This window comes from Drosophila sechellia, chromosome 3R (genome assembly GCF_004382195.2).
Source record: "Drosophila sechellia strain sech25 chromosome 3R, ASM438219v1, whole genome shotgun sequence".
Classification (NCBI taxonomy): Eukaryota; Metazoa; Arthropoda; class Insecta; order Diptera; family Drosophilidae; genus Drosophila; species Drosophila sechellia.
The window spans coordinates 4,223,474-4,250,167 of NC_045952.1; the positions used below are offsets into that span (position 1 = coordinate 4,223,474).

At 45.3% G+C, this 26,694-nt stretch overlaps 8 protein-coding genes across 8 annotated transcripts; 4 read left to right on the forward strand and 4 right to left on the reverse strand.

The window, feature by feature from the left end:
- Positions 1-7,647: 7,647 nt before the first annotated feature.
- Positions 7,648-8,679, reverse strand: LOC6613928 (stromal cell-derived factor 2). The gene is made up of 2 exons (XM_002038357.2): positions 8,486-8,679; positions 7,648-8,359 (listed from the first exon to the last, which is right to left on the reverse strand). Exons 1-2 carry the CDS (start codon positions 8,544-8,546, stop codon positions 7,770-7,772), a joined length of 651 nt encoding a protein of 216 aa, XP_002038393.1. The 5' UTR covers positions 8,547-8,679; the 3' UTR covers positions 7,648-7,769.
- Positions 8,680-9,027: 348 nt separating this feature from the next.
- LOC6613929 (uncharacterized protein CG1161) lies at positions 9,028-10,710 on the forward strand. The gene is made up of 5 exons (XM_032723440.1): positions 9,028-9,195; positions 9,270-9,535; positions 9,810-9,918; positions 9,979-10,104; positions 10,395-10,710. The coding sequence occupies exons 1-5, from the start codon at positions 9,127-9,129 to the stop codon at positions 10,548-10,550; spliced, it is 726 nt and encodes a 241-aa protein (XP_032579331.1). The 5' UTR covers positions 9,028-9,126; the 3' UTR covers positions 10,551-10,710.
- A 282-nt stretch (positions 10,711-10,992) lies between these two features.
- LOC6613930 (proteasome subunit beta type-4) lies at positions 10,993-12,141 on the reverse strand. The gene is made up of 3 exons (XM_002038359.2): positions 11,896-12,141; positions 11,332-11,833; positions 10,993-11,266 (listed from the first exon to the last, which is right to left on the reverse strand). The coding sequence occupies exons 1-3, from the start codon at positions 12,045-12,047 to the stop codon at positions 11,114-11,116; spliced, it is 807 nt and encodes a 268-aa protein (XP_002038395.1). The 5' UTR covers positions 12,048-12,141; the 3' UTR covers positions 10,993-11,113.
- A 692-nt stretch (positions 12,142-12,833) lies between these two features.
- On the reverse strand, positions 12,834-20,472 carry LOC6613931 (ceramide kinase). The gene is made up of 4 exons (XM_002038360.2): positions 20,114-20,472; positions 13,658-15,439; positions 13,315-13,517; positions 12,834-13,254 (listed from the first exon to the last, which is right to left on the reverse strand). Exons 2-4 carry the CDS (start codon positions 15,386-15,388, stop codon positions 13,125-13,127), a joined length of 2,064 nt encoding a protein of 687 aa, XP_002038396.1. The 5' UTR covers positions 15,389-15,439; positions 20,114-20,472; the 3' UTR covers positions 12,834-13,124.
- An 11-nt stretch (positions 20,473-20,483) lies between these two features.
- LOC6613932 (TANK-binding kinase 1-binding protein 1) lies at positions 20,484-22,120 on the forward strand. The gene is made up of 3 exons (XM_002038361.2): positions 20,484-20,627; positions 20,689-21,449; positions 21,509-22,120. The coding sequence occupies exons 2-3, from the start codon at positions 21,446-21,448 to the stop codon at positions 22,102-22,104; spliced, it is 600 nt and encodes a 199-aa protein (XP_002038397.1). The 5' UTR covers positions 20,484-20,627; positions 20,689-21,445; the 3' UTR covers positions 22,105-22,120.
- Positions 22,121-22,200: 80 nt separating this feature from the next.
- LOC116801797 lies at positions 22,201-23,667 on the forward strand. Its single transcript, XM_032723439.1, has 4 exons — positions 22,201-22,277; positions 22,336-23,238; positions 23,296-23,350; positions 23,591-23,667. The coding sequence occupies exons 1-3, from the start codon at positions 22,274-22,276 to the stop codon at positions 23,334-23,336; spliced, it is 948 nt and encodes a 315-aa protein (XP_032579330.1). The 5' UTR covers positions 22,201-22,273; the 3' UTR covers positions 23,337-23,350; positions 23,591-23,667.
- LOC6613933 (DNA-directed RNA polymerases I, II, and III subunit RPABC2) lies at positions 23,647-24,262 on the forward strand. The gene is made up of 2 exons (XM_032723441.1): positions 23,647-23,778; positions 23,841-24,262. The coding sequence occupies exons 1-2, from the start codon at positions 23,750-23,752 to the stop codon at positions 24,205-24,207; spliced, it is 396 nt and encodes a 131-aa protein (XP_032579332.1). The 5' UTR covers positions 23,647-23,749; the 3' UTR covers positions 24,208-24,262.
- Positions 24,263-24,424: 162 nt separating this feature from the next.
- On the reverse strand, positions 24,425-26,475 carry LOC116801796 (protein downstream neighbor of son homolog). Its single transcript, XM_032723438.1, has 3 exons — positions 26,296-26,475; positions 26,082-26,239; positions 24,425-26,024 (listed from the first exon to the last, which is right to left on the reverse strand). Exons 1-3 carry the CDS (start codon positions 26,341-26,343, stop codon positions 24,524-24,526), a joined length of 1,707 nt encoding a protein of 568 aa, XP_032579329.1. The 5' UTR covers positions 26,344-26,475; the 3' UTR covers positions 24,425-24,523.
- Positions 26,476-26,694: the final 219 nt, after the last annotated feature.

The following is a 26,694-nucleotide window of genomic DNA, read 5'->3' on the forward strand; positions in this document are numbered from 1 at the left end:
AACGATGACAATTAAAGGTGCGATCTGCGAATGGGGACAACAATAGGTCATCGCATTGCGACTGAGTCCATTGGACAAGTGAACGGATGCACTGAAAATAATCGGCTACAATTTGCATTCCCGGCAATCTTGCAGCACCAAGGGAAGTTCGCATGTGCGTTAAGCATTAAAGTAACAACATACTTTATTGTAAGAATATAATATGAAATTCAGTTAAACGATTTATTTTAAAAACGAAACCATACAAAATCGGATAAGGACTGCAAATAAAAAAGGAAAGTTATGTGGTATCTGCGGTTTCTTATATATCTTCCTTGAAAACATCTAAACAATTGCAAAATTTTTCCGAACTTATGAGTCGTTGGCACGCGAATCGAAGCCGCAAAAGAAACACACATACAAACTATCCAGCAGGAGCGTTTTCGCGTTGGAAAAGTTCAGCTTCCGCTACTTTTTTCCTGAATGAAAATGGCGCAGGCAGCGAAAAGCTGTGTTCTCTCCCACGGTTTCATATTCGTCTCTATCTATCTATCGCTCCTCCGTTCTCTCTGGCCAGCTGTCTCGCTCCCACCCACACGAAAAATATGAAAAATGCTGGAAAAACAAAACCTTGTCAAGGACAAAGCACGCGACACGGCCAGCAAACAGCTGAGCTGCACTTTGTTGTTGTGCGTGCTCTCTTTCCCGCTCTCTGTCACACCCCCTGCCACTCACCACCCTCACCACCACCCCCTTTGTACTAAAATGAAATGTAGGAACTGCGCATGTTAACTCAAAAGGTTTTCCCTAGGCTGTTAACTGCTCTGGGCTTTCCGCTGCTGTTACTGCTAACATGCCCACTTCCACGCGTCCATTGATTATCGGCTTTCGCCTTCGAGCAAATACAGTGGAACCTGACTACATGGACTCCGGCTCACAGTGCGAACTATTCGGTAATTTTTACCCTCAGAATCTAAGAATGTTAGATCTAGGGAGTATGTTTTTACTACGAGATATAGTATTATTTTAACTTAGCTCCCTTTTATTATGCTCTACCAAAATATAATATAATATATATTTACAACTATAAATAAAATATTGTAAACATAAAATATAGTAGCTAATTAGTTGAAAATATATAAAAGAATGTACATATGTATGTTGTTAAGTTTGTTTAAATGTACGTTAGCTAGAAGATAACTTTACATCTCAGTTTTGACTTCCTTTTTAAAAGAGAAGCCAAGCAAAAAAAAACTATTTCTGAAGTCCTTGTTGCACAATTTCTCCTTCACAATGTCAACAAACTCTTTACTGGCTATGACTTTTTGACCAAATTTAAGCGGAGCTCGTGTCAGACCTTCCGGCCCATTTCCACAATGCAAAGGCTAATTTTGGTCTGTATAAAATGAGTATACTATGTAGTTGGTTTTATGAGCCAGTCAACGACTTTCACGTCTGACAATATAGCTTCTTGATCAATTCATCTGAAATATAATTTGGTATTTATGGTAAACTAATAGTACTCATAAAAAAGTCGTTTTATACATATAAGACAGACCTGTTTGCATATGGTCACGTGTGTTTTAAATTGGCGAAAACTCTTGGCTTAAATAAACTAACTTCTTTCTCTATCAAAGCCCGATCTATTCCCATTGAAAGCACTGAGCAATGTCTGCACTAAGTGCAAATCTGTTGGCTGTGCAAATGGCTTTCAATTTCGCTTAATGTGGAAGTGGAAACCGCAAGCAAACACGAAAAGCACCGCACTGCAATTTGCAATTTGAATGCATCGCTTTGACCACCACCAGCAATACTTTAAATACATCAATTCATTCAAAATGTCAACTTGCAGGACGACGCAAGGAAAGCAGAAGGCTAAGGATATGCGAAGATGTAATGGAATACGTTTACAATCACTCTTAGCCTTTCCAGCATTTGATTAACATTCATTCGCACAAAGAATTTGTCCTCTATAATATTATTATATCAATGCTCAAATGAACCCAAAAGATCATTTCCCTTCAGAAATCCGGATGAAGTACATTCAATTTCGTTATTCTCTCGCTCCTTACGGAGATATAAAAATCTCATAGTTTTGGTAATGTAATGTGATGGCACTGCAATAGTCCCAACTGGAGCGAAACTCGAGCGAAGTCCTTTCAATTCCACCACTTTCCCCAACGAAACCGTTCAAATGGCGATGGCTGACCGGAAAATGGCTAAGATACTTTAGGCTGAAGTCCTGCAGCAGTCGAGGAACAACAAGGACAATGGCAGGACGAAAGCCACCGCTGGAAATGACGGGGACTTTGTCTTCTTCGTCGTCTTGGGCGGTCAACAAAGCCCGGTAAAAAAGCGCGCTTAGACGCAGAAACAGTATACGTAATAACAATGGGCGACCACAAAGTGTGCAGCGGAAAAGCGGGTGGGAGGAAAATGCACACGAAGAATATAATAACGGGCTTGGGGCCAAATCCGATTTATACATGTTTTCAGCCATCAATCATTTGAAGCTGATTGAAAATTCAAAGAATAAATATTATTGCAAATGAGAAAACATTTTATTGCATACCTTTCAACGCACTTAAATTGAAAATCAAAATGAGGAGCAATTAATTTAATTCTAACAAAATTCAAACTGAAAGAGGTTTTTATATTGTTAAGAAGTAAGCCAACGAAAATGTTAAAATTTCTACCTCGCACTCCCGCTAGCTGACTAAGGATATCAGATAGTCGCGGAAATCGACCAAAGCGTTCACTATCCTTTCGTTTTGTAAAAAAATTAGGGATATAAGGCTATGTCTTATTCTTAAATTATTTAAATTTCGTTTCTTTGTTAGGTTTAAATACCTTTGTTACATAATATTTTTAAAAATCAACTAAGAAACTGATTGGTAAAAGGATCTTTCTTTAGAAGTGGTCCCTATTCCTCACCTATTCTTTGCATTGACGGATGATAATCGTCTTGGGAGCCCTCAACAAATCAATCAAACTCTTTTGGGATACCATTTCCCCTTCGACAATAAGATATTCAATCCGGAGCCTCGACAAGATGATATTGGCCATTTCGGGTCACAAAGGTGGCAAGGAGCGGAGCCAGAGATGCCGAGAGGCAAGTGGGAGTGGCAGGCGAAGGGCGAAAATGCGGCGGAAATACATGAAAAGAGGGAAAATAACGAGCAGCTGCGTGGGCGACGCTCAAGGAAAAGAGCAATAAAACGGGGGAGCCGAAGAAAGGTCCGAAAAGAAATTAACAAAGTTGGGGCACAAAACAGAACGCAAAACGCCAAGTGTGCGGTTATTAAATTTCGCAAGCAATTGACTTGACCAAAAGAAAATGGGAGCTGGCTGGGTGGGTGTGCGCCGATAATCGATAAATGTTGTGGAAATTGTAGCGCTGGGAAATTGCTACACATGTTGCAGCTGATGGCAGAAACTCGCTAAAAGTGAACAGACGATGCGGTTTCAGGTTTCAATGGCAGTCGGTTGGTTGGTCGAGGTCAGGCCCAAAAACAGATGGATTCCAATAAAGTGCGGTGTTGGTAGCCATTAACCCAGTGATTAAGTGGGGAAATGGGAACTTCTAGACATTTTACTAAATTGGAGAAAATAAACAAGATTTTGAATTTCATTCGGCTTACATTGCTTCGACTGGTTGCTTCTTGGCTGCTTTCTGAGTGCGTGTACCTCAGACACCGCTGCGTATGCGTAATATACTTTTGGTAGTAACTTTCTCGTAATTGACACCGAAACTGCTTTTGGGCTCGGGCCCAATTGACTAAGCACACAAAGGATATATCGAAATCGGGGAGTTGCTTTTCTATAATTTTTGGCAGCTTTTTATATTTTCTTAGCTGCTGTCGCTGTTAGTCGCACACACACACACATGAGCACTCTCTTCTCGCACACTCACACAAGCACTGAGATTTATGTAACACACAGCTGGGGAACCGAAAAAACTGTGCGAACTGGCCAAAACTAAATACCGTATTCGTTACTAAGCGTTTTTCGAGCTTATTGGGCTGCCATTTTGGTTTTTTTTTGGGAAAAACCTCGGGCTTACAATTCTTGGCTCTTTTTTCTCTGTTTTGATTTGTATTTGTTGGCCTTTCTGATAGAATCGGCAGGCGCTTCTGGTTGCCCAAACTTGCACGCTCAACTGTCCACGATGTACTGTGCTAACGGTATTTACGTCGCTCCAGCCAACAGGGCCGAAATACATGGCCAAAAGAGAGAGGGAGCAACTCTCTCTTTCCGCTCTTTCGGGGCAAACATTTTTTTTAGTCCGGCGCTTTTAACAGAGCCTCTGCATCTTTTTCTAAAATTATTTTTATGATATTTGACTCACAAATTTGAAATTATTTAAAATTATTATAACTCAATCGGTAGTTTTTACGAAAAGTATCTTTTATCTTGTTTTGCCAAATTTGTAATTATAATAACTTTTCTTTCATATTTTTTAATCAACCTACAGATGTTAAGTGCTTTACACGGCAAAAAAATAGTACAAAAAAACCCAAATAAATTAGCTTGACCCAGATTATTGTACATATTTATTTGAGTTTCTACAATTCTATTCAAGTATAATTATTTTAAATGGCGCATTTAGAAAATAAACCGCCGATGGAAAACACAAATATGTTCGCTCTTCGAAACATGTTCCCCATTTTTTCGCCTTTTCCAACAGTGTCTGTAAAAGAGTGTTGCATACTGTTAGGGTCGCCTGTCGTGTCTAAAAGGCCCGCTGTGAACTTCAAAACTTAGGAACGATTGTTGTTGTCTTCAAACTTTCACTATCACGATTCCATAGGTATGCGCCATAAATTTAAGACTGTCTTTCTCGCCTCTTCCCGTGAACTTGCGCACTGCGCGGGCGCAGAGAGACGGCGTTTGTTCTTCTTTTTGGCGGATGGCACGCCTTTCTGGCCACTTGGGGGCTTGTTTTCGGTTTTCAATGTTAAGTGCGTAGGAGGGGCCACGAGTGAGAGTGAGCGAGAGGGAGGCAGGGGCGGACCAGGAGCAACGGGGCGAATGCGCAACGCCAGCAATAACGGCCACTGGAGACGACAACAGAGAGACAGACAGGCGAAAAGGGGGCGAGGGTTGGAGAGGAGGCTTAAAAGGCGTGTGGCAAAGCTGAGCGGACCCACCTGGCTATTTTCACGTCGACAATTCTGGCTTTTTTCCAATGGCAGCAAATGCTAATTATTCACAATAGAATTAGCGAATTAGGCAGAAAGCAGTAAGGATCATTCAAATCGTCGGCCAAAAGGGTTGGACTTTGATCTCTGCTCGTCGTGATCGCTGTGAAATTTCCATCGATCAATCAACTAAAATCTATCCATAATCTATATTCCATAATATATTTATATAACTTTATGTACTGGTCCCGTACTAATCCCGAACTCGGTCCCGTACTTATTCTAATGTCTTTGGAACCACTGTGTGATGTTTGGCGTTTTGCCACTCGTCCGTGTACACAACGTACTTTTCGTTTGGAATTGTGCGGCAGAGGGACAGGCGTCACACTCGCAAACGAACAAACATCGCAGCATTCGAACATTTTGTGTCAATCTGTCAGTCACTCAAGCATCGAGTCCCTTCCCCTGTTTTAAGCGCTTTAAACTTTGCCCGCTGTCGATTAAGAGAAATCGATAAGGGAAAACATTTCCCTTTTACATATATTATATTTATTATCATAGGATTGCTATACACTTGCACATTGATGCATGGAGAGAAAGGGGTCAGAATTTTAAGTTTTATTTGCAGTAAGACCCATCAATATTAAATGCCGAATAGTTTCGCAATTGGATTAGGAAATACTTGATTAGTTGGCTTATGAGCTTATTTCCCTATATCTATACCGATCTATATAGATCCCTTACCTAAGCCTAATGTCTATTTTTAATAGTGTAGCTTCGCCCCAAAATGTTCTGTTTATTATTGGTCACATAGGAAGCACAATACAAAAGGATACGTTGAATACAAGGATGGGCCGCTTAACAATGGAATGGAAAGGGGATGTCCTGCGTGCAGGGACACATCCTTATACATATGTATGTATGTATGGGTATGGGTATGAGTGAGTTTGGCGTTAACGCGTTAAGGGTAAATCAATAAACGCGCAGAACGGAAGTTATCAACACCTGTAAGGGATAATTGACGTGATATTAAATGGTATGTTGCCACAGCATGTGGCAGCAATGCCGATTTCATTAAACACATAAGCCCATTATGTTGCATTAAATTGTGCGCTAACTGATCAATTTTAAAGGATTGTATATAATGTTAACACGTTCATTCCTCTAGCAATATAAACAAAATGAAGAAGATTTATATACTAAGCCCATTAAAAACATTTGGTTCACAATACAAAGTTTAATATGCTCAAATGGTTATAAAAACTATAGTGTTGAATACTCTCCGATACTATGTTGTGGTAAAATGACATCGTTGACAGCTTTATTCTTTCCATATATGCTATTTATGACATTTTATTGACAGTCGAAAATGATTCCAATCAAAATTCCAATCAGAAATAGTGCACACAAAATTTAAGGCTGTGTACTTCCAGTATTTGCATCGTAAAGCAGTGTTTACAGGAAATGACTGAGTTGAGGATTCTCTTCAGATGGTGGATCGTTCCAAAGATTTCTTGCTGGGGGCAACATCGCTCATCGGACGAGTAGAACGAGTATCCTTGTTTCCATTTCTTATTTGTGCCAAATGGTTACAAGGACAACCCGATTATGAGAATCTATAAACGACTGTGCGCTGGGTTGGGTCTGCTAACACTTTGACCTTACTGGGCCCACAATCAGTTGGGGTTACGGTGATGGGAAGGAGGCGGAGGCAGAGGCAGCGGAGGATGAGGACATGGCCCGGAGGATGAGCAGCGTTGACAATGCCCCAAACAAAAGAAACACAAAACAGACGAGCAGATAATGGACGTGACGATATCGGGGCAGCAAGGGAGCGGAAACCGCGAGCAATGGCTAAATGTATTTACATAGCTTGTATGTTCGGGATAAGCCCCATTGTTTTATGCATGCAAACAAAAACATCCGAAGGACTGGGGAGCACCTTTCGCGAAATGCGAGTGACGCCCTACGGCTGCATCTGCAAGGATACTTCGCGAGCTTCAAGCTAAAGTGCTGCCAAAACGGCATGGGTTACCTTCTATTGGATGGGAGTTCAAAGATATCAACCTTCTACACTCACGCTGAGTGTTTTCCGCCAATCACAATCAGTCTTAATCGTCAATGAGTTTTTCCTAGTAGAAAAGTGACACGAACTCGCAGCACTTGGCAACCTACGCATGTCTTACATCTCAGCATTTGTTCAGCACTACCTGAAATACATACATTTGTATTATAGAAAGAGTACCATTGCAAAGTACCCGTTTGAAATATAAAATTATATATTTATGTACAATAAGGCAATTGTACCACTGCCACTGACAGACAATAAATCAAAGTTCTAGAATATTTCAGTAAAGTTAGATTGTCACAGAGGTTTCTCTACCATAAAAGGGGCTTTATATACGCCCCTTTTTTTTGCAATGCTTTGACACAAACTAGTATAAGCAGAATGAATGGCATTTAGAGTGGTACTTACGATAGAACACATAACTTTCGACGAAAGCAAATCTGAAAGTTTCGAAGTACCCTGAGTTTAAATAATTTTAATTTCATGGTTTGCTTTTGGGTATTCAATAAAAATTCAACTAAGTTATAAATTACAGAACTAATAGTAGTACGAAACTGCAGCAGTCGATTCCCTTAGGAGCACTACAGCTCCGAGTGGGCGTACTCCTCGTTCGTTGAGCTCTTCTCCTTGGGCACGATGAAAAGGCCCTCCGCCGTGGTCCAGCGCGTTCCGTGCTGCGGCTTGTGGACGCCAACGATTTCCATTTGGCCGGAGATGGGTCTGCCGTAGGAGCGGCCGGACATGCCCAGGTACATGCCGGTGTCGATGTGGCGCAGCCTTACGTGGGCAGTGCGCATCCAGTTCTCGTTGGAGCAGACCACCTCCCAGTGGTCGCCAGTGTCGCCCAGTCCGTCCGTTCCGTAGGCGGACACCTCCTGCTCGCCGGAGAGCGGCGACGAAAAGTGGTGCGAGTGCAGGTTCTTCTTGGTGGACAGGTGCTCCAGTCGCACGGTGGATCCGCAGGCGATGGGCTCGCCCCTTTCGCACAGCTCGCCGGTCTGCGCCTTGATCACCCAGTGGCTGTTCACGTCCTCCTTCTGCTCCACGCCCGTCACCGACTGCTGCCCGGACCCAGATCCGTACTTGACGTCGTGGGAGTGCAGGCGGAAGGCGTAGTCCGAGTTAAGCAGCTTCAGGATGGAGCCGCAGGTGACCACGTTGGATTCTGTGGCTGTTTCCAGCAGGGTCAAGATGGAATACAAGATAAGCATTAACGATGGCCACGAAAGGTTCAAGAAGCGGGGCGGCCAATCACAGAAGACCACATAGACGCGACTTGCTTCAGGTCGCAACTTACCGGCTCCCCTGGAAATGCTGCCCATCAGCGCCAGTCCTGTAAGAAGTAGTGCGTGCTGCATCGTGTCCTGCTCTAGTTATCCTATCCTAACCCGTGGACCTAAGTCAGTCAATCTGTGCCGGCAATTACGGTTGAAATCAGCGTTGAACACGCAAACAATTGGTTTTTTTGACGGTGCTGGTGTGACCAGGCGGCGGTAAAATCCAAATTATGGACTCACCACAAAATAATAAACAAAATAATACTGTAATAAGCTGGGTGTTGCTGTAACTTATTCTATAAACGAAAACTTTAAGCTTGATATATTTATTAAATGTTGAAAAGAGGAAAAATATGGTTAGTTTTTTCAGAAAGCATTTTCCGAATTTGACATCTCATATTTGATGCTACGTCAAGAAACTCATTTCTTTATTGATTAAAAATTAAATAAAATGCATCATGAAAGAAGTATTTATTTATTAAATATGTTTTTTAATATTAGCCTTAAAATTAAGTGCACCAAAAGGAACTAGTTCGGTGAACGATAATTTGTTAGTATTTTCTGTGCACCAGTCAAGTGCGGTCACTCTGCGAAATTGCAAGGAAATTTTCTCCAATAAAACGCAAGAAAACTGAGGAAAATTGAAATTAAAGAAAAATTAATGGCACACAAGCGCCTGGTCGTCTACGCGGTGCTTTTGGCGATATGTTATTTGGTTGGCGTGACATGGGTAAGAAGCCAAATTAGCCACATCCCGTGACTGCCCCACTAATCCACTCGCATTCCCCCCAACAATCAACAAAGGCTGAGACTGCGGCGCAGACATTGCCAGCGATCGGCACCAACAGCAACAACAACAGCAATGCTCAACCTGCTCCAGTGGCTGCACCTGCAGCTCCAGTGGCTGCACCTGCAGCTCCAGTGGCTGCACCTGCAGCTCCAGCGGCTGCAGCTCCACCAGCCAAACAAGTTCCAGCTGCCAATGCGGCCCCTCCGGCAAAGGTCATCGGCCAGCCTGTGTCCGCTGCGCCAGGCAAAAGTTCTTCCAATTCCAGCAGCACAACCGAGTGGTAAGTGGCAGTGCACTGGCGGAAGTTGCCGGATGTAGTAACCAAATCTGGAAACTTAAAGCATAGTCAATTTGAGCAGTTTTAAAAGTGGCACTGCACTTTTACTGAATAATTTATTCGAATAATGAATTCGTTGTTTTCGAAGGTTTCATAAGAATCAGCTGAAGCAATGATAAATGTATAAGGCATCCTGATTCCTATCAATGAGCTACACTTCAGTTGTTCTTTTATTAAGATGGTGTTCTTAACAACCTGCTTAACGTTACCATTTCAGCGTCTGTGCCGGTGCCCTGCTGCCCCGCTTGGATGCCAATGGCAAGGAGCTGCCCATCTGCGCCGAGTGCAAGTGCTCCCATGTGGCGAGAAATACGACGCTGATAAAGGTGGGCCCATTCGAGTGTGCAAAAGCCGTCCGTACTTAACCAGCTCTCTTCTCTATCCAGGTCGTGGTCATTATTGTGATTTGGATCATCTCCATTTTAGTGATATACATGCTCTTCCTGATGTGCCTGGACCCGTTGCTGAATAAGCGAGTGAAGGCGAACTACCAGGAGCACACCAACGAAGATGTACATAACAAGCTTTCTAGATACAAGGGCATTCAGTATAGCCTCCTAGTTACAGCCCAAGGCGAAGATGATGAAGATGACGATGTTGATGCCGATGCGGCTCAACTAGTTGGCAATAAAGAAGCACCACTCTTTTGAATAGATTTTAATTTCCACAACCCCCTTTGTTTCATTTTGCGTTTTAGATTTTGTTAACTTTATAACCCACACTTCATTAAGACACTAACTAACGCAGCCAGATCTTGGATCACCTAGACTAATTCCAAATTTCTCCACCCCTTTCTAACCAGGACGAACCAACGCCGCCCATGCCAGCCGTCAACAACCAGGAGCTCAGTGCCAGAGCCAATGTCCTCAATCGTGTGGGCCACCAGCAGGACAAGTGGAAACGGCAGGTGCGCGAGCAGCGACGCCACATCTACGACAGGCACACCATGCTAAACTAACAAGGGGGTCGGTTTGCAGCTGGCGGAGAGTAGAAGGAGCATGGGCGACTTAAGACACGTATTCCAAGCAGTTATCCTTTGCGAAATTCCCCTTTGGATCAAATTGATTATCTGTATATTTAGCCAGATTTTATGTTAATTAAATTATGTAACCAAAATATTTTTGGCAGGTGTGCTTGTATTTTAATTAATAAGGTAAATAGCGGGAGGAATGAACCAACAAATACACTGAAATAAAAATAATTGAGGTTTTAATTTGGAAAAATAAGGAACGTTAGACCGTAAAAGTGAGTTCAAGGTAGACAAACTCCTCTCGGCTTTAGTTTGATGCCTATTTTTGGTTCTTTCAGAACTGATACGCAGCTACAAGACGAAAGATTGACTCCAAGATAGTTTTTATCACACCATCGCCCTTTGCATATAATTACCAGAACTTTATACGTATTATTTTCAGACACATTTATTTTTAATAAATCATGTAACCACATATCCTTAGAGAAGTGGTTTTTCAATGCAAAACCGCCGAGCTAGACCTAAACTAAGTTCATTCAGAATCGGAGACTCTAGTATCCCTTAATGGTTTCGGCGAATGTCCAGTTTTCGTTAACCTGGAAGGGCCCCTCCACGCCGCATCCGTTGACGCTGCATACGCCCACAGTGTATTGGGAAATGTTACGAGTATCGCGGTAGTAAAGCACCTCCATGCATGTGCGGATCTAGAATATAAGAGAAATGGTAGTTAAATAATAAATAGTCCACATCAGAGATTGAAGTTACTTACCAGTTCGGAGGCTTCTACGGCGGTAAAGTCCCTGTCCTTGGGCTTCTTCTCACGGACCAGCGGAATGGCCAGATGGCGGGCAAAACCAGTGGCCACCACGTAGTCCTCGTAGGAGCGTCCACGGAGATCCACATTGGCCAGGTACGGAGTTCCCTCGTTGTCCACGCCGCCGACAACCACGTCAATGTAGAGGGGGTTCATGCGCGAACGACGGTTGTAGAGCACACGGGTCATCCAACTGGCCAAGGACTTGGGCTTCATCTCAATGTTGTCGTCGCAGCACTGGTCCTCGATCATCTTCTGGTCGATGTTGCGCTTGATGGACTGGATGTCAGCGAAGTCGCCGCTGCCGCCGAGCAGGATGTTCTTGTTTATCTTGAAGACGCGCTCAATGTTCTGGTAGCGTGCCATGGATCCGTAGGACACAAGGGTGTCGGCGGCGAGCATCACGCCTGAATCGTAGCGAATGCCCAGCACGGAGGTGCCCGTGGTGCTGGAAGCACTGCGGAATAGGAAAAGGTGTATAAACAAGTGGTACATCTACAAGATATTTCCAGTTCCTACGTGCTGTGCTTGGTTCCATAGGGTCCCACTGTGGTCAGCTCGCGCGGCAGCTGCTGGACCGGCGTCTGTCCGCCCGTGAAGTTGTAGAACGCGCCGGGAGCGGGTCCGTTCTGCCACATGGGCTGTGCCAGGCTGTTGTAGTTGTTCAACATGGTAATTTATTCGGAGACTGGAATAGTGCGAAACTTTGAAATGTTTGTCGCTGCCGGAGAATGACGGGCACAAATAATATCAAGAGTCAGCGCAGTGTGGACAGACTGTGAGCGGGCGGCAATACCAATGTCGGCCTACGGTACCTAAAAATACCAGACATACCAAAGATGAATACACTGTTAGTTTGGTCACACCTTTCGAATGAAATTAATTTGAACTTTAATTGATTACTTTTTATCGTTTTATTAAATGATGATGTTAACCGAAATATAAAACAATAAAAACCACGCTACCTGTGCAGAACATTTTTTTTAACTTTGTCTTTATAATCCTCGTTTGCTAATACAAATCAATTGCTATTGTATAAAAAAAAGATGAGAAAGAAATTTCAGAACTTTTCACTCAATTAGGATTAAGACTCATGTATACCCGTTGCTTCTACGGTATTTACTACTCCTTGAAACTAAACATATGTTCAGTTGACATATAATGAGCATTTGCTTTACTTTATTTTAAGGCGTTCAATGAGAACCGAGAGAAATAAATGAAACTGCCGCTTGGAAATAATCCTGGTCAATCTAGTAATCCAATATCTCACTTTCGCTTCGCATGGCGATTTCCCATAGCTTTTTATGCGGAATAAGGTTCTCCTGCTGATACCTCAAAGGCCAAGTAATTTCTGTTTGTATTCATATTGGTGGAGACAACGCACATGTTCCGTATTAAAGTTGTTTTTGATCATAATATAATAACTATTATTATTATAAATTAATAATATGGATTTATAATTTGAATACATATAAACACATTTTTATTGCCAGTATACCAGTACACAATTTGTAAATATATAGGTATGTGCATAATGCATCCGAGGGGAATGTTTCGGTTGCTGCCGCATCTTTCAGATGCCATAATACAGTCGATAATATCAGTTGCTTTGTTGAGCTATGCTTAAAACAATGACGGGGAGACCCGCTCTTTAACACGATACATATACGAATAAGGATACCCTACGAAAAACTAAGAGCTACATGTCACGGCCAACGATTGATGCTAATTCTATGGGGTTAAAGCTTCTAGTCCTTGCAGCAGCAGTAAACATTGTCGCTAGAGCTGGCTGGGGTTGTGGGCGTGGTGCCGCCCTTGAGGGGCTTGCTGTAGGAATGGGGACCCCGCATAAAGACCTCGATGAGCTGACAATGCGATCTGCAAGACACGGAACAGTTAATGCGCGATTTATTGGAGATAAGGGTACAACTAACTCACCGCATGGTTATGTCCAGGTCGGTCACAACCTCTCCATCACAGTTCCAGCTGGAAAACTCAGTCGAGGAGGAGTGGGCGGCCATTTCTTCAGGCGGTGTAATCGGCTGACAAGACCCAGCCAAGCTGTAGTCCTCCTCGCTGGCAGAAAATGTTCTGAACCGGAATTCCCTTGTGCGATATACCTCTACAAACGGCAAATTGCGCTGCAATGGGAAATGTTTTTTAAATACTTATTTGTTTTCTACGATCCTAACTTGGTGGACGTCAAAGGAAATGGACGGCTCTTATAAAGGAAATTTCTTTTGGATGTGAAAGTTGAATAGTTGCAGTAGTTAGTACTTACAATATCACCGCTTCTTCCCGCCGTATTGAGCAGAAATCGCACGTTATTGAGCAGTGAGGTCTTTTTCACAAGAATCAGATCCAGGCAACCGTCACCCAAGTGACTGTAACGGGAAATGCCGTTGGGACTCCTGGCGCAGGCGCAGGTGATGTTCGCGCCGCAGATCATAAAGAAATTACCCCGCACAACCTTCCACTGATCGTTGCCGAGGTTCCTCATTGATGAAATGGAGCCAGTGGGCAATCGAAGATTGTCTGGACGCGGACGCGGCCTCAGCAGTGCAGCTTCACTGGCGGATAGATGAGAGTCCTCCGTTTCCACCTGCTGACTGCGCTCCGCCTCTCTGGATTCCTCTTGGATGAACAATGAAGATCGCTGCTCCTGTATGCTGCTAGCGAAGCTGCAGCGCTGGCAATTGGCATAGCAGACAGATGGCACTGACTCTCCCAGCGAGCACACGCTGTCCGGACTCTGCGGAACGTCCTCCAGCGGCGTGGTCAGTAGAAGATCGGGCTCTTCCAGCATTCTCAGTTCGGCGTCATAGCCGCGATTATTCAGGAAGGCCTTGACGCCACTGTACTCGTACCGGCGCGGTCCCATCCAGCGGTAGTTCTCGCTCTGGGCTGCCACATCGCCCAGGTACCCGTAGCTCAGGACACTGGCACAGAATCTGAGCAGGGACTGGCCATTGCTCACACTGCACACATCCAGGCCCCGATGCTGGCCCAGAATCACATGGATGGCCGCTGTCCTCACATCCGCCGTGCCGTGCATACTATAGGCTATGGTGTCGGTGCTGCCGGCGGGAATCACGCCCACTGGCAGAGCCGGCCTCGGAATGTATGGTGGCTGCTGTTCGTCCAGTCCCAGCTCCCGCATTTGCCGGAATATCAGTCCGTTGATGACCTCTGCTACGGTGCCATCGCCTCCTACGCAGCAAACCGCATCGTATACTCCCAGATCATGGCTCAGAAGTATGTCCTTCACTTGGTTTGCCCTCTGAGTCGTGATGCACGTGGCGTCCACGCCGGCGAGCTGGAAAATAGGTCTCACATGGCGCTCATAGGTCTGAGCTCCCGCCTTGCGACCTCCATAGGGGTTTATAAAGACCAAAAGGCGGCGCACTCGCATCCGTGTGGGGGAGGAGCTATGCAGGCGGATTTGCAGCTCCTGGTCCCACTGCCTCACTATGTAGGGATCCGAGTTGAAGAAGGTGAGTCTCCTTAGCTCCCACCGATTGCAATCCGTTTGGGACTTGCTCAGCCTCATGGCATAGTTGATGGTCAGGTACTGACTGGTTGGCTTCCCTGGCGCAGCATCGCCACTGCATCCTGAACTGCGTTCCGAGCCTGGCGGCGAAGGCGGTTTGAGGGAGCTCGCCTTGGTGTCCCCGCTCCTTATGCTAACCACGTCGTCCAAGTGGAGCACGTGGCTTTGTGGCCCATAAGAGCAGATTCCGACTGGTTGAGCGGGCGAGTCCGGCGGCAACGGTGCCTTGGCTTCGTTTCCTTGGGGCGACTGTTTGATCTTCTGCAGACGCTCCCACACCAACTGCTGCCCGTGTAGCAGCACCCTGTGGCTCTTCTTCTTTAGCTGGAAGTTGTTCAGCAGAACATCGTGGGCGGAGGCGGAGCAGGGCGTGAACTTGGAGGCACTAGTGGAGCTAACGGGTGCCACGAAATCCCCGGCCGAGGTAGACGACCGCCCTGCTGGCTGCTTGGTCTGCGTCATCTTGACTGGCCCTCGTCTCCGTCTCCCGCTATGGCGTACGCTTTGTCGGTACTAAGAGAAGAAAACAGGTTTCAGTTAGATATGCAGTGAAACTTCATCAGCACAAACTCAAAAAGAAACTATACCCTTTGTTTGTACCCTTAGAAAAGGGGTGCGAAATTATAACAAAGAAGATAGTCTCGATTCAAAGTAGCTTTCATATTATGGCGCACATGATCAAAGACGACTTCTTCACTTCTTTGTGTTTGGTAAGTTCAACTTGAAGAAGTACTATACTGACAGATTTGGTTTAAGCAAGCCTGACTGTACTTAAAATCGCAGTAACAAAATGAATGAGTGGAGGAGGCAGTGGAGTTGGGGGTCGGTAGTTGCTCCTCACAATAAATCTGAGTTACGACGCTCCATTCTCTTTCCCTTCGATGTTCGGCCTTTGTGACTTTAGCAGTTCACGTAGAGGTGGGCCCCTCAACTCTTAATTACTTACGGAGAGGTGTCGATGATGAAAATTGAACGGAAAACGCAGAGGGGACTGTGACAGACTCAATCAACCGCACGGAGTCATTTTCAAACCTCTGCCACGGTTCTCCGCATCTGATGGTTTTTGTCATTAGCATAGACTCGTGAATATTTTTGAAGGAAAACACAGAAAATTAAAAAAATAAAAGTTTCATTCTATGAGTTTATGGTTCACTGACCATAAAGTTATCAAAAATAAAATAACACTGTAACTACGAGATAACGACTCATTTTTAGGATAATGATGAATAATTGATGTGGCCATTATACTTGTATAATAGCAAAGCCAATTGTGCAAATGTATCATAAACCAGCTGGCAAAATATCGCAACAAACTCACTGCACACATATTTTTTTAGCCTGAGCTTAAAGTATTTTAAATGATAAGTTCGCTTATGATTCATAAACCGATAAAAAATAATCGCTGGTAATTAAAATGCCAGTAATTCCGATAAGACTCCAATGAACAAGTGTTGCAATCATAAATTAATATAACGAAAAACATTTTAAGGATTGGCTTCTACCAAAAATAAATCGTTTATGAACCTCAATCAAATCGCGGCCAATTCCCCTTGCAAAATAGGTTTTGAAATACTTCTCAAAGGGTTCTATTTGCCTTTGTTGGTGGGTGTTCAATGGCAGATAATTGCACATGTTCAGAAATTATAGCTATACATTTTATACGTATGTACATTGCGCGATTCGTGTTCATAGCTCGCTGAACTGAGCAACCAGGAAAATGCGCAAGTGTAAGAAACTGGTTTAAATTGTATGCCACTCAATGGGAGGGGAAAACCAAACGTACAATGCAGTAGATAGCAGCCAAAATGAGTTGAATGAACTTTTGATTGCAGTTTTGGAGGCTTTGGGCAGTGAAAAGCGTCGTCAGTTTTAAATAAACAAAGATCGAGATGAACGTGGCAGAAGCAAAAGTTATAAAATACTTCTTAAAGTACTCAACAACTGCAGTGTGAATCATGGCGCACTCAGCCAGAACCAAACTGGTTCTGAACTCAATTCACGTTCCGATCGTAAACTTTACGGCACCTCATTTACTAACAATGAACAATTGCTTTGAACTTGGCCAAAGCGAAAGAAAGCCAGCAAGCTCCAGAGAATTCAATACAAACATCTCTAAACAATGGGATAAACATCTCCGAGCAGAGTTCTTGAACAAATGAATCTCTCTATATTTCACAACAGCGGAGAACAGTGCCAAAAACACCTTCAAAAATGACTAACTTATGCAAAATACTCTTTAGTTAGCTGACTAGCGAGGCAGACTGTGTTGTTGCTAATTGGAGAGTCGCACGCATTTCAGTGCCCGAAAGCAGAACTCGCACCAACAAGCCAACAAAGCCCGTCTCACGCGGCGTATGAGCGACGAATCGCCCCAAGGTCAACGACGATCACCGACGGCACCCAGAGCACGCAAAATGGGTCTCAGAATCGGACTCAAAAAAAAAGCGGACCAGGAAGCTGTAGTCGATTCCGTGGCACTTGGAAAACAAGTTCTGCCCGGTCGAGTTGCGTGCAGCCGGCGACCTTCGCCTTGAATCGCTCGAGAGATCTTGGCCAGACTGCAATAACCGGCTGTTGGCCATAATCTGGCATTAAAACAAACCACCTCGGACCTTGCCCACATTTGCACCCGAGCTGCAGGCTGGCCAAAGTCGCATTTCCTAGCTTTGAATCTTGACATTGACGGAGGAGACCCGCTTTTGAGTTAGCTATGCTAAGTATGGCTAGCCACATTTTTTGTTTAATAATTTTGGGCAGGTACCTAAGATATATTGCTTGCAAACAGAAAACTTGGCTTTAGAAGTATATTAGCCTTGGCAATGAATATAACTGCAATTAGCCGTAATGGTAATAATAGTTTTATTCGTTTTCTTTTGTTTCTTTCTGGCTAATTAGCTGCCTTCGCTTGACAATTAATTTGCTTGCAGCATTATACTATGTTCAACTTTGAAATTTTAGATTTATATAGTACCAAATTTTATTTATATATCTAGATCATTAATTCATGAGGTAGAATTTGGCTTACATTCACAGACCAATGACCATTCCTCACACCATTTATAGAACTTGCTTATTGGCATACTTTCCCGTTTTGAATGCCAGAATTCAATTAACTTTTAATTCTACACTCTCGATGGAATAACACAAGCATGTTCTTCATAAATTAGAAACAAATCAACAACAAAATACCCACATATATATTTAAAGTAAACAAATACTCATCTCCCACTTGTGAGAGCAAATCATTCATAAAACAAATCTGATGAACTCAAATGCCACTCAACCGAGAACAGAGAAGCAGACAGAAACATGGGGCACCTCGGGCAATGCGTTGATTTATAAATTTAATAAAATATGTGCATATTTAGTACCAAATTGAGGTACAAATCGGTGCAAATGGTGCTAAAAAAAAGCGGAACACGGGGAAATCGAAACAATTTCCCCTGGGCTGTAATGGAATAATAAATGTTGATTAATTAAAACAAGCCCTTTTGTGTTACTGATTCATTATGATTAGCCTCAACTGCTTGCATGCTGCTAATTGCTGTAAGCACGAAAGCGATCTGTTGGAACAAAGTGTCATCCTAAATGAGTGCTAAGTGGTTTGTATTTTGTACTTATTTCGTGAAAACCTCTCGTTTTTCGCCCTCTAGTCTGCACTGGCTTATCGGCAACTCAAACAATAACATTCGAGTGCTTTAGTACCCTATGTGGATGTATAGACTTGGGCTATATCTCGCCAATTTGTACCCGCCTCATGACACGTTGTACAAAACTGGACAGCACTACAGATACAAACGTTTATTTAGTATATTCTATACAAGTATAGGATCGATAAGATTGATGACATCAAGTCTCGGTTAACTTGAAACGTGGGAGTTAATTGGCCGTATTTTACGTAGAGCTCTTTTATCATAGCTCTGTAGGCCTAATCAATACCTTCGTTTATCTATAGACCGAGTTGTTTATCATTTAAATGCCTGTACCTTAAACAGAACTAATAGTGCTGTGTCCGATTTCATTTAACTTTGAGCTCGTTGACGTTGACTCACTCGAATATCTAAGAAGCACATGACAGCAGTAATTATTTAAGAAAGCAAAAAATTCTCGATGTGGAGAGTGAAAAACACACACCTAGCGGAAATGTGTACTAAATTCGAGCGGGTAAATAACCAGGCATAAGAGTTCGGTTGGCAGGGAAAGGAAAAGGGAAATGTTCTCGGTATAGATATCAGTACGACATACAAACAAACAAAAAATACGTCAATCTTTAACTCCAGTACTACTGCCATTATTAGCATCGTCAACCCCACACTATTTACCTCGATTCACCCTTTTGGGCTTTATTCAATCTTGACCCGCTTTATCGCTGTCATACATCAGCCCACGTCTGACCTTTTCGACGGTGCACGCAGCTCACAGCCGAAATAGCAAAAGCAGAGCTACAAAATATTATAAATAACGTGGGGCGAGTTCCCTTTGACACGTGAGGAGTCATTATTCAGTGCTATATCGCAGATGGTCTGCTAAGATCAAAAGAAAGAGGTACACGAATAGGTTTTCAGCCAATTCCCAGAACGAATTGTTTGGAATCGCGTTTAAATCCTTTTGTTATGTTAAAATAAACTATTAGTATATGAGTAAAAATGAATACAAAGTGGATACTTATTTATGAGTTGCTATTTACTTGCAATCTATGCTTAGAAGATCATTAAATTTCATTAATAATTCTATAGAATTCTATTCTATAGAAGTAGAAATTTTATTCCCAAGTAATAAGTATCGCAGCATCGACATCGATAATTTGCACCCCAAAACAATAACAGTGCACACATACAAAGAAAGATCCCGGTTCGCTCGCTCTAGCCGCAGTGCGCCAGAAGAGGATAGCACCAGGGGAGGGGGGCAGACAGGGACAGCTGTCATTTCCATACTCCGGGTGCCGTTATCGCAACGCAATACAGCTGTGGAGCAGCAACAACTCAGCTGTTGACAAGAACATGTGTGTATACAGGCGTAAGGGTGTGTGCGTGAGTGTGGGGGTATGTGCGTCTGGCTTGAGTTCTACGTTTAATTCCAACTTGGGTGCTCGTGCACCTACTTATTCTCGACCCTATTCTCGTCCATATTCTCGTTCTTCCAATTGGAGTGCCGGCGTAAACTGGTCGGTCTGGTTGGGGAACTCACCTGGTGGCCAGGTAGGTCCGTTTATCCATACAAACACGGCTGCACTTTCGAAGACGTTGCACTGTTTTTCCGTCTTTTTATGGGGAAATCAAGAAAACTCGATACGGATGTGCATTGCAGTTTCGCACACTTGCACTTTTTCGCTTGCACACAAACACATGCACACAAACAATTGGAAAATCGGCGACGTGCAATTGGAGCTAATGGCGTTTCGGCGTCTCCCGATTTCCCGTTTTAGCCACACTTTCCACCACCTTTTCGATGGAGCACAAAGAATTTACGAGAACACCAGAAATGCACTTCCGTGGCCGTTACAAAAAACACAGGCGGACAAATCGAAGCGAAGTGTACGTCCGCTCGCCAGTGTGACCGCACTGATAATTGTGGAAATTACGGGCAGACCACCCGAATTGATTAAAATACCACATAGTTTGGTTTGGGGTATTCTCAAATCCGGCGAAAACCAGGGCTGCATTAAGATTAACGACATCTTCACCCAAAATTAACTATGCGCGTAATATAGAAAAAAACCACGCAAATAAAGGAATATCTAAAAATTTGCTCTTTCCCAACAGTCATCCATGTCCAAATGAAGTGCTCGGCCACACATTGTGGCTCCAAACGCACATTCCACATCCATTAGGACCTACCTTAGTGGAAGAGCTATTACGACTGTCTATCCACCAAACTTTTAAAGTCCGTATATGTCAACCTAAAAAAGGAGAAAGGAAACTTAAAATGTTAAGAATTGTTTTATAATCAGTTATTTTCTCACTTTTGTTAAAGTCCGATTTTCGAAGTAATGGTTATATCGTTTCTGCTTTTGATATTTTCGTTACTCGAAGAGTGTAAGCTACATTGAATTATATGAAAAGTAGGCAAAAGTTAGGATATGCAATAGTTCGGGCACTCGACCAAAGCGTTCCCATGATTTCAATTTTCTGTTTTTAATATTTCGTAATAGGACATAAAAGTATACTTTTCCTTTTTGTTGTTAATTCCAATTTAAACTGCAGAAATTTAAACATTAATTGGGCTTAAATAAACCAGTGGAGTGTATATGTTAATAAATTATCTGAGTGCTATTGATCCCCTTTCAAACATAATTACCAATGATTTAAAGTATACATACCGCGTTTCTAGAATTGTTTTCAAATTGTTAATTTATAGGTATATTTGGTCATACCAATTTTTTAAAGCTTAAATGAATGCAAAGAACGCGGGGTATACAAAACCCGATTAGAGATCTCGACCCGGAATTGTCATTTTGGATTTACCAGCTTGTAGGATAGCCTGTAGGGACAATTACACCTAAACCCTAACTTTCGGAAAATGTGTGAGTATCAAATGGACTGTAGACCGCCAACCACAGCGCGCTAATCCTTCCGCCTCCAGCGTCTCCGTGTGGCAAGTGCAACAACTGTCCATGCGGCACCAACGGCGGAGCCCCGCCCCCCCAGCAACCGCCCCACCGGCCACCCCCCTCCTACGCCCACCAGCCACAGCAGCAGCCGGACAGCTGTCCCTATCCGGGTCCGCGGGGCCAGGGAGCAGGCGGTTGCCAGGTCAACTCGACGCAGCCGCCGGCCGATCCAGCAGCATGCAGCCTCTACCAGAGCCGGGGAGCACCCACCGTGGAGTGCACGTGCACTCAGAACCGCAGCCGGCCACCTCCGCCATCCGTTCAGGCGGACCACATCACGTGCAGTCGGGGTCCGCGGGAGCAGCCGCCTGCCCTGGAGACCCGCTGCACCTGTCGCGAGAAGCCCGTCAAGACGGAGTGCCACTGCGCACCGCCGGTGGCCCCGCCTCCCAACCAACAGCAGCAGCAGGCGATGGCCCAGCCCACCTACGCCAACGTGACATGTGGCCAGAACGTGCCCAGAGGACCGCAGCCCTATCGCCCGCACCAAGGCAACCAGAGCCAGAACCCGAGCTCCTGCGGCCACTGCCGATCGCAGAAGAAGCAGAAGAAGTGCGTCATTCAGTGATCTGGATGACGTGCCACGGTAGAACGTTGGAATCCCAGCAGGCGCTACAGAGCAAGCTACACATATTACACCGCTCACAACATGACATGACAGTACTCCCAAATTTCTGGTTAGCCAAATTTCCAGTTTTCCCCTGATTTCTGGGCCAATAAAGCCAATGTGAGCGCTAATGGGTAAAGTAAAACAGGTGGTAATGTGTCCATTAATACGTCAGCGTCTCCTTCCGGACAGGGAACAGTCCGAGTGCCTACCAGGTGGGTCGGAGGCCAGCGCAGCACATCTCCGTGCAGGACATCTGCAACTGTCAGCGGAGTGCAGAGCGGAATCGCAGTCGGCACTGCTTCGTGATTCGCTCACAGCGGCCTCCAAAGGGCGTGGCTGCGCAAACCCGGTGCTGCTGCACTCCTCCAGCGCCGATAAGCCGTTGTCCGCCTCCGCCCACTAAGATCCGCCAGCGATGCTGCTGTGCCTTAGCCCCGGAGCCCGCAAGGCAAAGGGTTTGCGGCCCCTCCGGGAACAAGCCGCAGAGATGCTGTACCAACTGCCCAGGAAACGGGCATGGCGGACCAGCCGCGCGGAGGACACGGGTGTACCATTCGGATCCATACCCCGTCATGTTGGGCGAGGATCGGAAAGTGGCTTTGGAAGAGCCAATTCTGCTGCAGTCGGACCCACATTCTGAGATTCCATACAGCGACTCCTCGCGATCCTTACAGCCCGCCGTTCACGCGATAAATGAGAACTGCCAGGATCCCCAGGATCCCTACTATCCGTATCCTCCCCGAAGCACGCGTCAGCAGAAGGTGGATCCTCTAGCCAACTTCGATCTGAATCGCTTCGACAGGGAAGCCATCCATCGAGGCCCCGCTGGCAGACGAAGAAACGTCTCCATTCGCACCTGCGTCGATTACGACTACGAGCCGGGATATCCAGCTCCAAGCAGTCCGCCCGGAAATCGACATCCACCAGCTCAATCTGGATATTGTCCTCCGCGAGCCCAACACCCTCCGGCATACCACCCTTCGTACGAACCTAATCCAGCTGGTTGTCCCTCGGCATCTTCGCCCAGAATTCGCCTACCACCCGCATCATTCCAGCGTCCATATCATCCCAGAACTCATCCGGGATTACAAGGTTTGTATTTTCCAAGTTATCCGAGAGTAGGCGACTAATATTCCCTTTTTCATTAAGAAAATACTGAATTCGATTACGTAAAGTGTCCGTTTAGATGATGGGTAACCAATAGGTAAGTACTTCATTTCATTATTATTTTATTACTTATTGCTCTTACATTTTATGGAATTAACTTCTCTAATTGGATTAAATTATTTTAGGAAGTAGTATAAATAAGATTTTAGTATTTTAAACTATATATACATCCAATTTCAAATATTCAAATTGTCTAAGCTTTATACGAATTCTTCAAATTTCAAATACTCGCGCCACTGACGGCTATTCGATAATTAATCACTTTTACATTTGGCAGAAATGCAAGCCTGAGAGTTTGAGGGGCACTGGCAGTTCTTCGCACTGTGCTTCAGTGTTGGAAACCACTTGCAGCAGAGTGAAAGAAGAAGAAGTCGACGCGTGCAAAACACGCCGCATTTTATTATTTTATTTGGATTAAAACAATAGAAAAACAGTGATGGATGATGCGGACTACGACAACGACGAGTAAGTGCAGGCGTAACACAATCGATAGCTGTGCCCATTAACCACCTACTCAACAATTGCAGCGTTGGCGGCGATGATTTCGACGACGTCGACGAGGACGTGGACGAGGATATTAACCAGGAGGAGGAAGCGGACAATATCGAGATCATAGCCCCCGGTGGTGCAGGCGGCGGAGGTGTGCCCAAGTCTAAACGCATCACCACCAAGTACATGACGAAATACGAGCGCGCCAGAGTTCTGGGCACACGAGCGCTCCAGATCGCCATGTGCGCACCCATCATGGTGGAGCTGGACGGGGAAACGGATCCCCTGCAGATTGCCATGAAGGAGCTGAAGCAAAAGAAAATCCCCATAATCATCCGCCGATACCTGCCGGATCACTCCTACGAGGACTGGAGCATCGACGAGCTCATCATGGTGGACAACTAGCTAATACTCAACCCCTTTATCCATAATAAAACATACCGACTAAGATTAAGCACAATCCATTTGGCTGCTCAATTCCCGGGGAATTAATGTAATGACGAAGTGGAAGCGAATTGCTACACGATAGTTATCTTGTAAGCAATCCCTTTGCATTAACTATGGATAATCTTAAGTAGACACAGATACTTGCGTTTGGTACGAAAAAACATCGACACCACGGTTTTGCTATAAACGCTATTCTAGTACAATATTTTATTTCACATAACAGACGTACAGATTAGGAAAACAAAGCTGCTCTTGTGTGAGAAACACTTGGTGTCTAGCTCCAAGCATATCCCTCATCCCTTTGATAGCAAACGCGCTCCAGGAGACCCACGGCATGTTGACCCGTGCGGCAGATGGAACCCACTACTCCCGGCAGCAGACCACACTCCGAAAGATTCTGCTCGCCAAAGACCTGCCCGGCGGCATCTTCTCCTTCCGCATCTGACTGTGGCATCTCCGGAGTCTCGAGCAGCTTTTGTGTGGCTTTGCTAAAGGCCAGCGTATTGATGCTGCTGGCCAGCGTGGAGCTGAACATCTGGCGCGTCTCGGACAGCAGCTCCGCCACGCTGGGCAGGAATGTAGGTAGGATTAGGCCCTTAATGTCTATGCTAAAGTAGTCGATGCCATCCAGGCGCACTTTCTTGGACCGCGGTACCAAGTGCTGCATGGTGGCCTTGGGGAAGGCCACTGGCGACAGCAGAGTGGGAGGCACTCCGGCCAGGCGGCCCACTGTGCTGATGGCACTCTTGGCATTTAGCAGATAGCTAAAGAATCCCTGGCACTCCACGCCATCGACCAGCAGCAGGGAGTTGTCGCTAAAGTCCTCTCGCATTTCGGCAGCTTGTTGCTTCCTGGCATGGGAGGACTGGATACGTCGCAGCTCGCGCTCATCCACGCCCAAGCTCTCCAGCCAGTCCTCGTCGTCGTCCTCATTTTCCTGTGTCGGCGGAGGAGCATCTTCCCCCGCTTCTGGACCCAAGGAGCTGGTAGTGCTCTCCTCGGTAAAACTGCTATCGTGTGCGTTTCCACTGCCCTCGCTCTTAAGAGGCATGCTGAACTCGATCCCCTCCTGTCGCAGAGCTTGGCGTATTCCCCGAGTCGAGGGCGTGACCAAGGCGTGACTCTCCGCCCGACCGCCCACTCCGGCAGCTCGGAACAGCACCGTAAAGGTGTTGGCACACAGGTAGAAGTACGGGCACTGGCGGGCACGCAGCAGCTGAAATAGGCCCCGGAAGCTGAAGTCCCACTCCTCGGCCAGGGCCTTGCGCTCCCGCTCACCCACCACAACGCCCACGTTCTCCTTGGCGGTGCGCGGGTAGAGAGTCAGCCAGGGCAGGTGCGGGTGCTGCCAGTAGTAGTTGCATTGGTTGAACCGCGTGGCGTCCGAGATATCCAGCGTGCTCTCCGTCCGCTGCGGGTCCATGCAGCGCACGAAGCTGGTAAGTCCGCTGGCCAGCTGCGAGGTCTTCAGTTGGATGGCAGGTAGTTCCGTGGGACAGAAGAAACGGGCTCGTGTCTTTAGGGACCAGTCCACAGGTAGGTGGGCGGTGTGCTTCTGCCGGGCGGCCAACTCCGCGTCGTCCTCGTCCTCAGCGTTTATTTGGGGCTGCTGGAAGAGCTTGGCAAAGGCCTGGGGGTCGTACTTCTGGAGCACGAACTTGGCAGGCGGCGGGCGCGTGGGCGTTTCCCGCACAAAGCACGAGGAGGCTGTGACCACTGGTTCGAGGTCCGTCAGATGCGGATCAACGCGCAGTTTCTTGGCATCATCTGTGCATCTGGGGCAGGGAGTTAGTAATTGAATGTTGGGGAGAACGAGAAAGAGGGGAACTCACTTTGCAAACGGATTCTTTCGCTTCTGGGCGAGCTTAGCCTCCAGTAGCTTGCTCTTATCCGTCTCATCCACTTGGAGTCCTATCCGCCTATTGTTGTTGTTGCTCACGCGGGCTGCCAATTTGTTCTTTTTCTGCTTGAGCCGCTGCAGTTTGATGAACTGGAAAACGAAACAACATCAGTGGCGGGCAGGTGCTCCTCCGAGTCCATACCCACGTCATCTGGACGCGTCCATTTGGAAGCCACACTCGCTTCGCTGGACATGCTCAATGTCTTGGTTACCCGCACAGGACCTTCACGGATTATTTAAGTAATTTGCGAACTGCAAATATCTTCGAAACGTTTACAAATATCACAAAAAATTTAAGGCGCGCAACTAGGGATGTGAAATCTTTCGATTGATTAGCTCGTTATTCGCCATTTTCGCCCATGTTCAACCCCCACAAATATCGTTAGTCGACAAATGAAACGAATCTCACAATTTAACTAATTATTTATTATAATAGATAGAGTTGTTTACAAAACTAAACTAACTTAAATTTTATATCACTGGCTGCAGAGCCTATGGCTATGTTGGTTTACAATGGTATTGTTGGGCATCAAATTTAATTTTTT

Coding starts and splice junctions, on each gene's coding strand:
- LOC6613928 (XM_002038357.2), bottom strand. CDS start 8,546: ATGCAGCACGCACTACTTCTTACAGGACTGGCGCTGATGGGCAGCATT. Junction 8,360..8,485: donor CAGCATTTCCAGGGGAGCCG/GTAAGTTGCGAC, acceptor TGCTGGAAACAG/CCACAGAATCCAACGTGGTC.
- LOC6613929 (XM_032723440.1), top strand. CDS start 9,127: ATGGCACACAAGCGCCTGGTCGTCTACGCGGTGCTTTTGGCGATATGT. Junction 9,536..9,809: donor TCCAGCAGCACAACCGAGTG/GTAAGTGGCAGT, acceptor TTACCATTTCAG/CGTCTGTGCCGGTGCCCTGC. Junction 9,919..9,978: donor GAAATACGACGCTGATAAAG/GTGGGCCCATTC, acceptor TTCTCTATCCAG/GTCGTGGTCATTATTGTGAT.
- LOC6613930 (XM_002038359.2), bottom strand. CDS start 12,047: ATGTTGAACAACTACAACAGCCTGGCACAGCCCATGTGGCAGAACGGA. Junction 11,834..11,895: donor TATGGAACCAAGCACAGCAC/GTAGGAACTGGA, acceptor CCTATTCCGCAG/TGCTTCCAGCACCACGGGCA. Junction 11,267..11,331: donor CCGTAGAAGCCTCCGAACTG/GTAAGTAACTTC, acceptor CTTATATTCTAG/ATCCGCACATGCATGGAGGT.
- LOC6613931 (XM_002038360.2), bottom strand. CDS start 15,388: ATGACGCAGACCAAGCAGCCAGCAGGGCGGTCGTCTACCTCGGCCGGG. Junction 13,518..13,657: donor CGGGAAGAAGCGGTGATATT/GTAAGTACTAAC, acceptor TTCCCATTGCAG/CGCAATTTGCCGTTTGTAGA. Junction 13,255..13,314: donor GACCTGGACATAACCATGCG/GTGAGTTAGTTG, acceptor CGTGTCTTGCAG/ATCGCATTGTCAGCTCATCG.
- LOC116801797 (XM_032723439.1), top strand. Junction 23,239..23,295: donor AACTCATCCGGGATTACAAG/GTTTGTATTTTC, acceptor TTTTTCATTAAG/AAAATACTGAATTCGATTAC.
- LOC6613933 (XM_032723441.1), top strand. CDS start 23,750: ATGGATGATGCGGACTACGACAACGACGA. Junction 23,779..23,840: donor GCGGACTACGACAACGACGA/GTAAGTGCAGGC, acceptor CAACAATTGCAG/CGTTGGCGGCGATGATTTCG.
- LOC116801796 (XM_032723438.1), bottom strand. CDS start 26,343: ATGTCCAGCGAAGCGAGTGTGGCTTCCAAATGGACGCGTCCAGATGAC. Junction 26,240..26,295: donor AATGGACGCGTCCAGATGAC/GTGGGTATGGAC, acceptor TTCGTTTTCCAG/TTCATCAAACTGCAGCGGCT. Junction 26,025..26,081: donor CGAAAGAATCCGTTTGCAAA/GTGAGTTCCCCT, acceptor TCCCTGCCCCAG/ATGCACAGATGATGCCAAGA.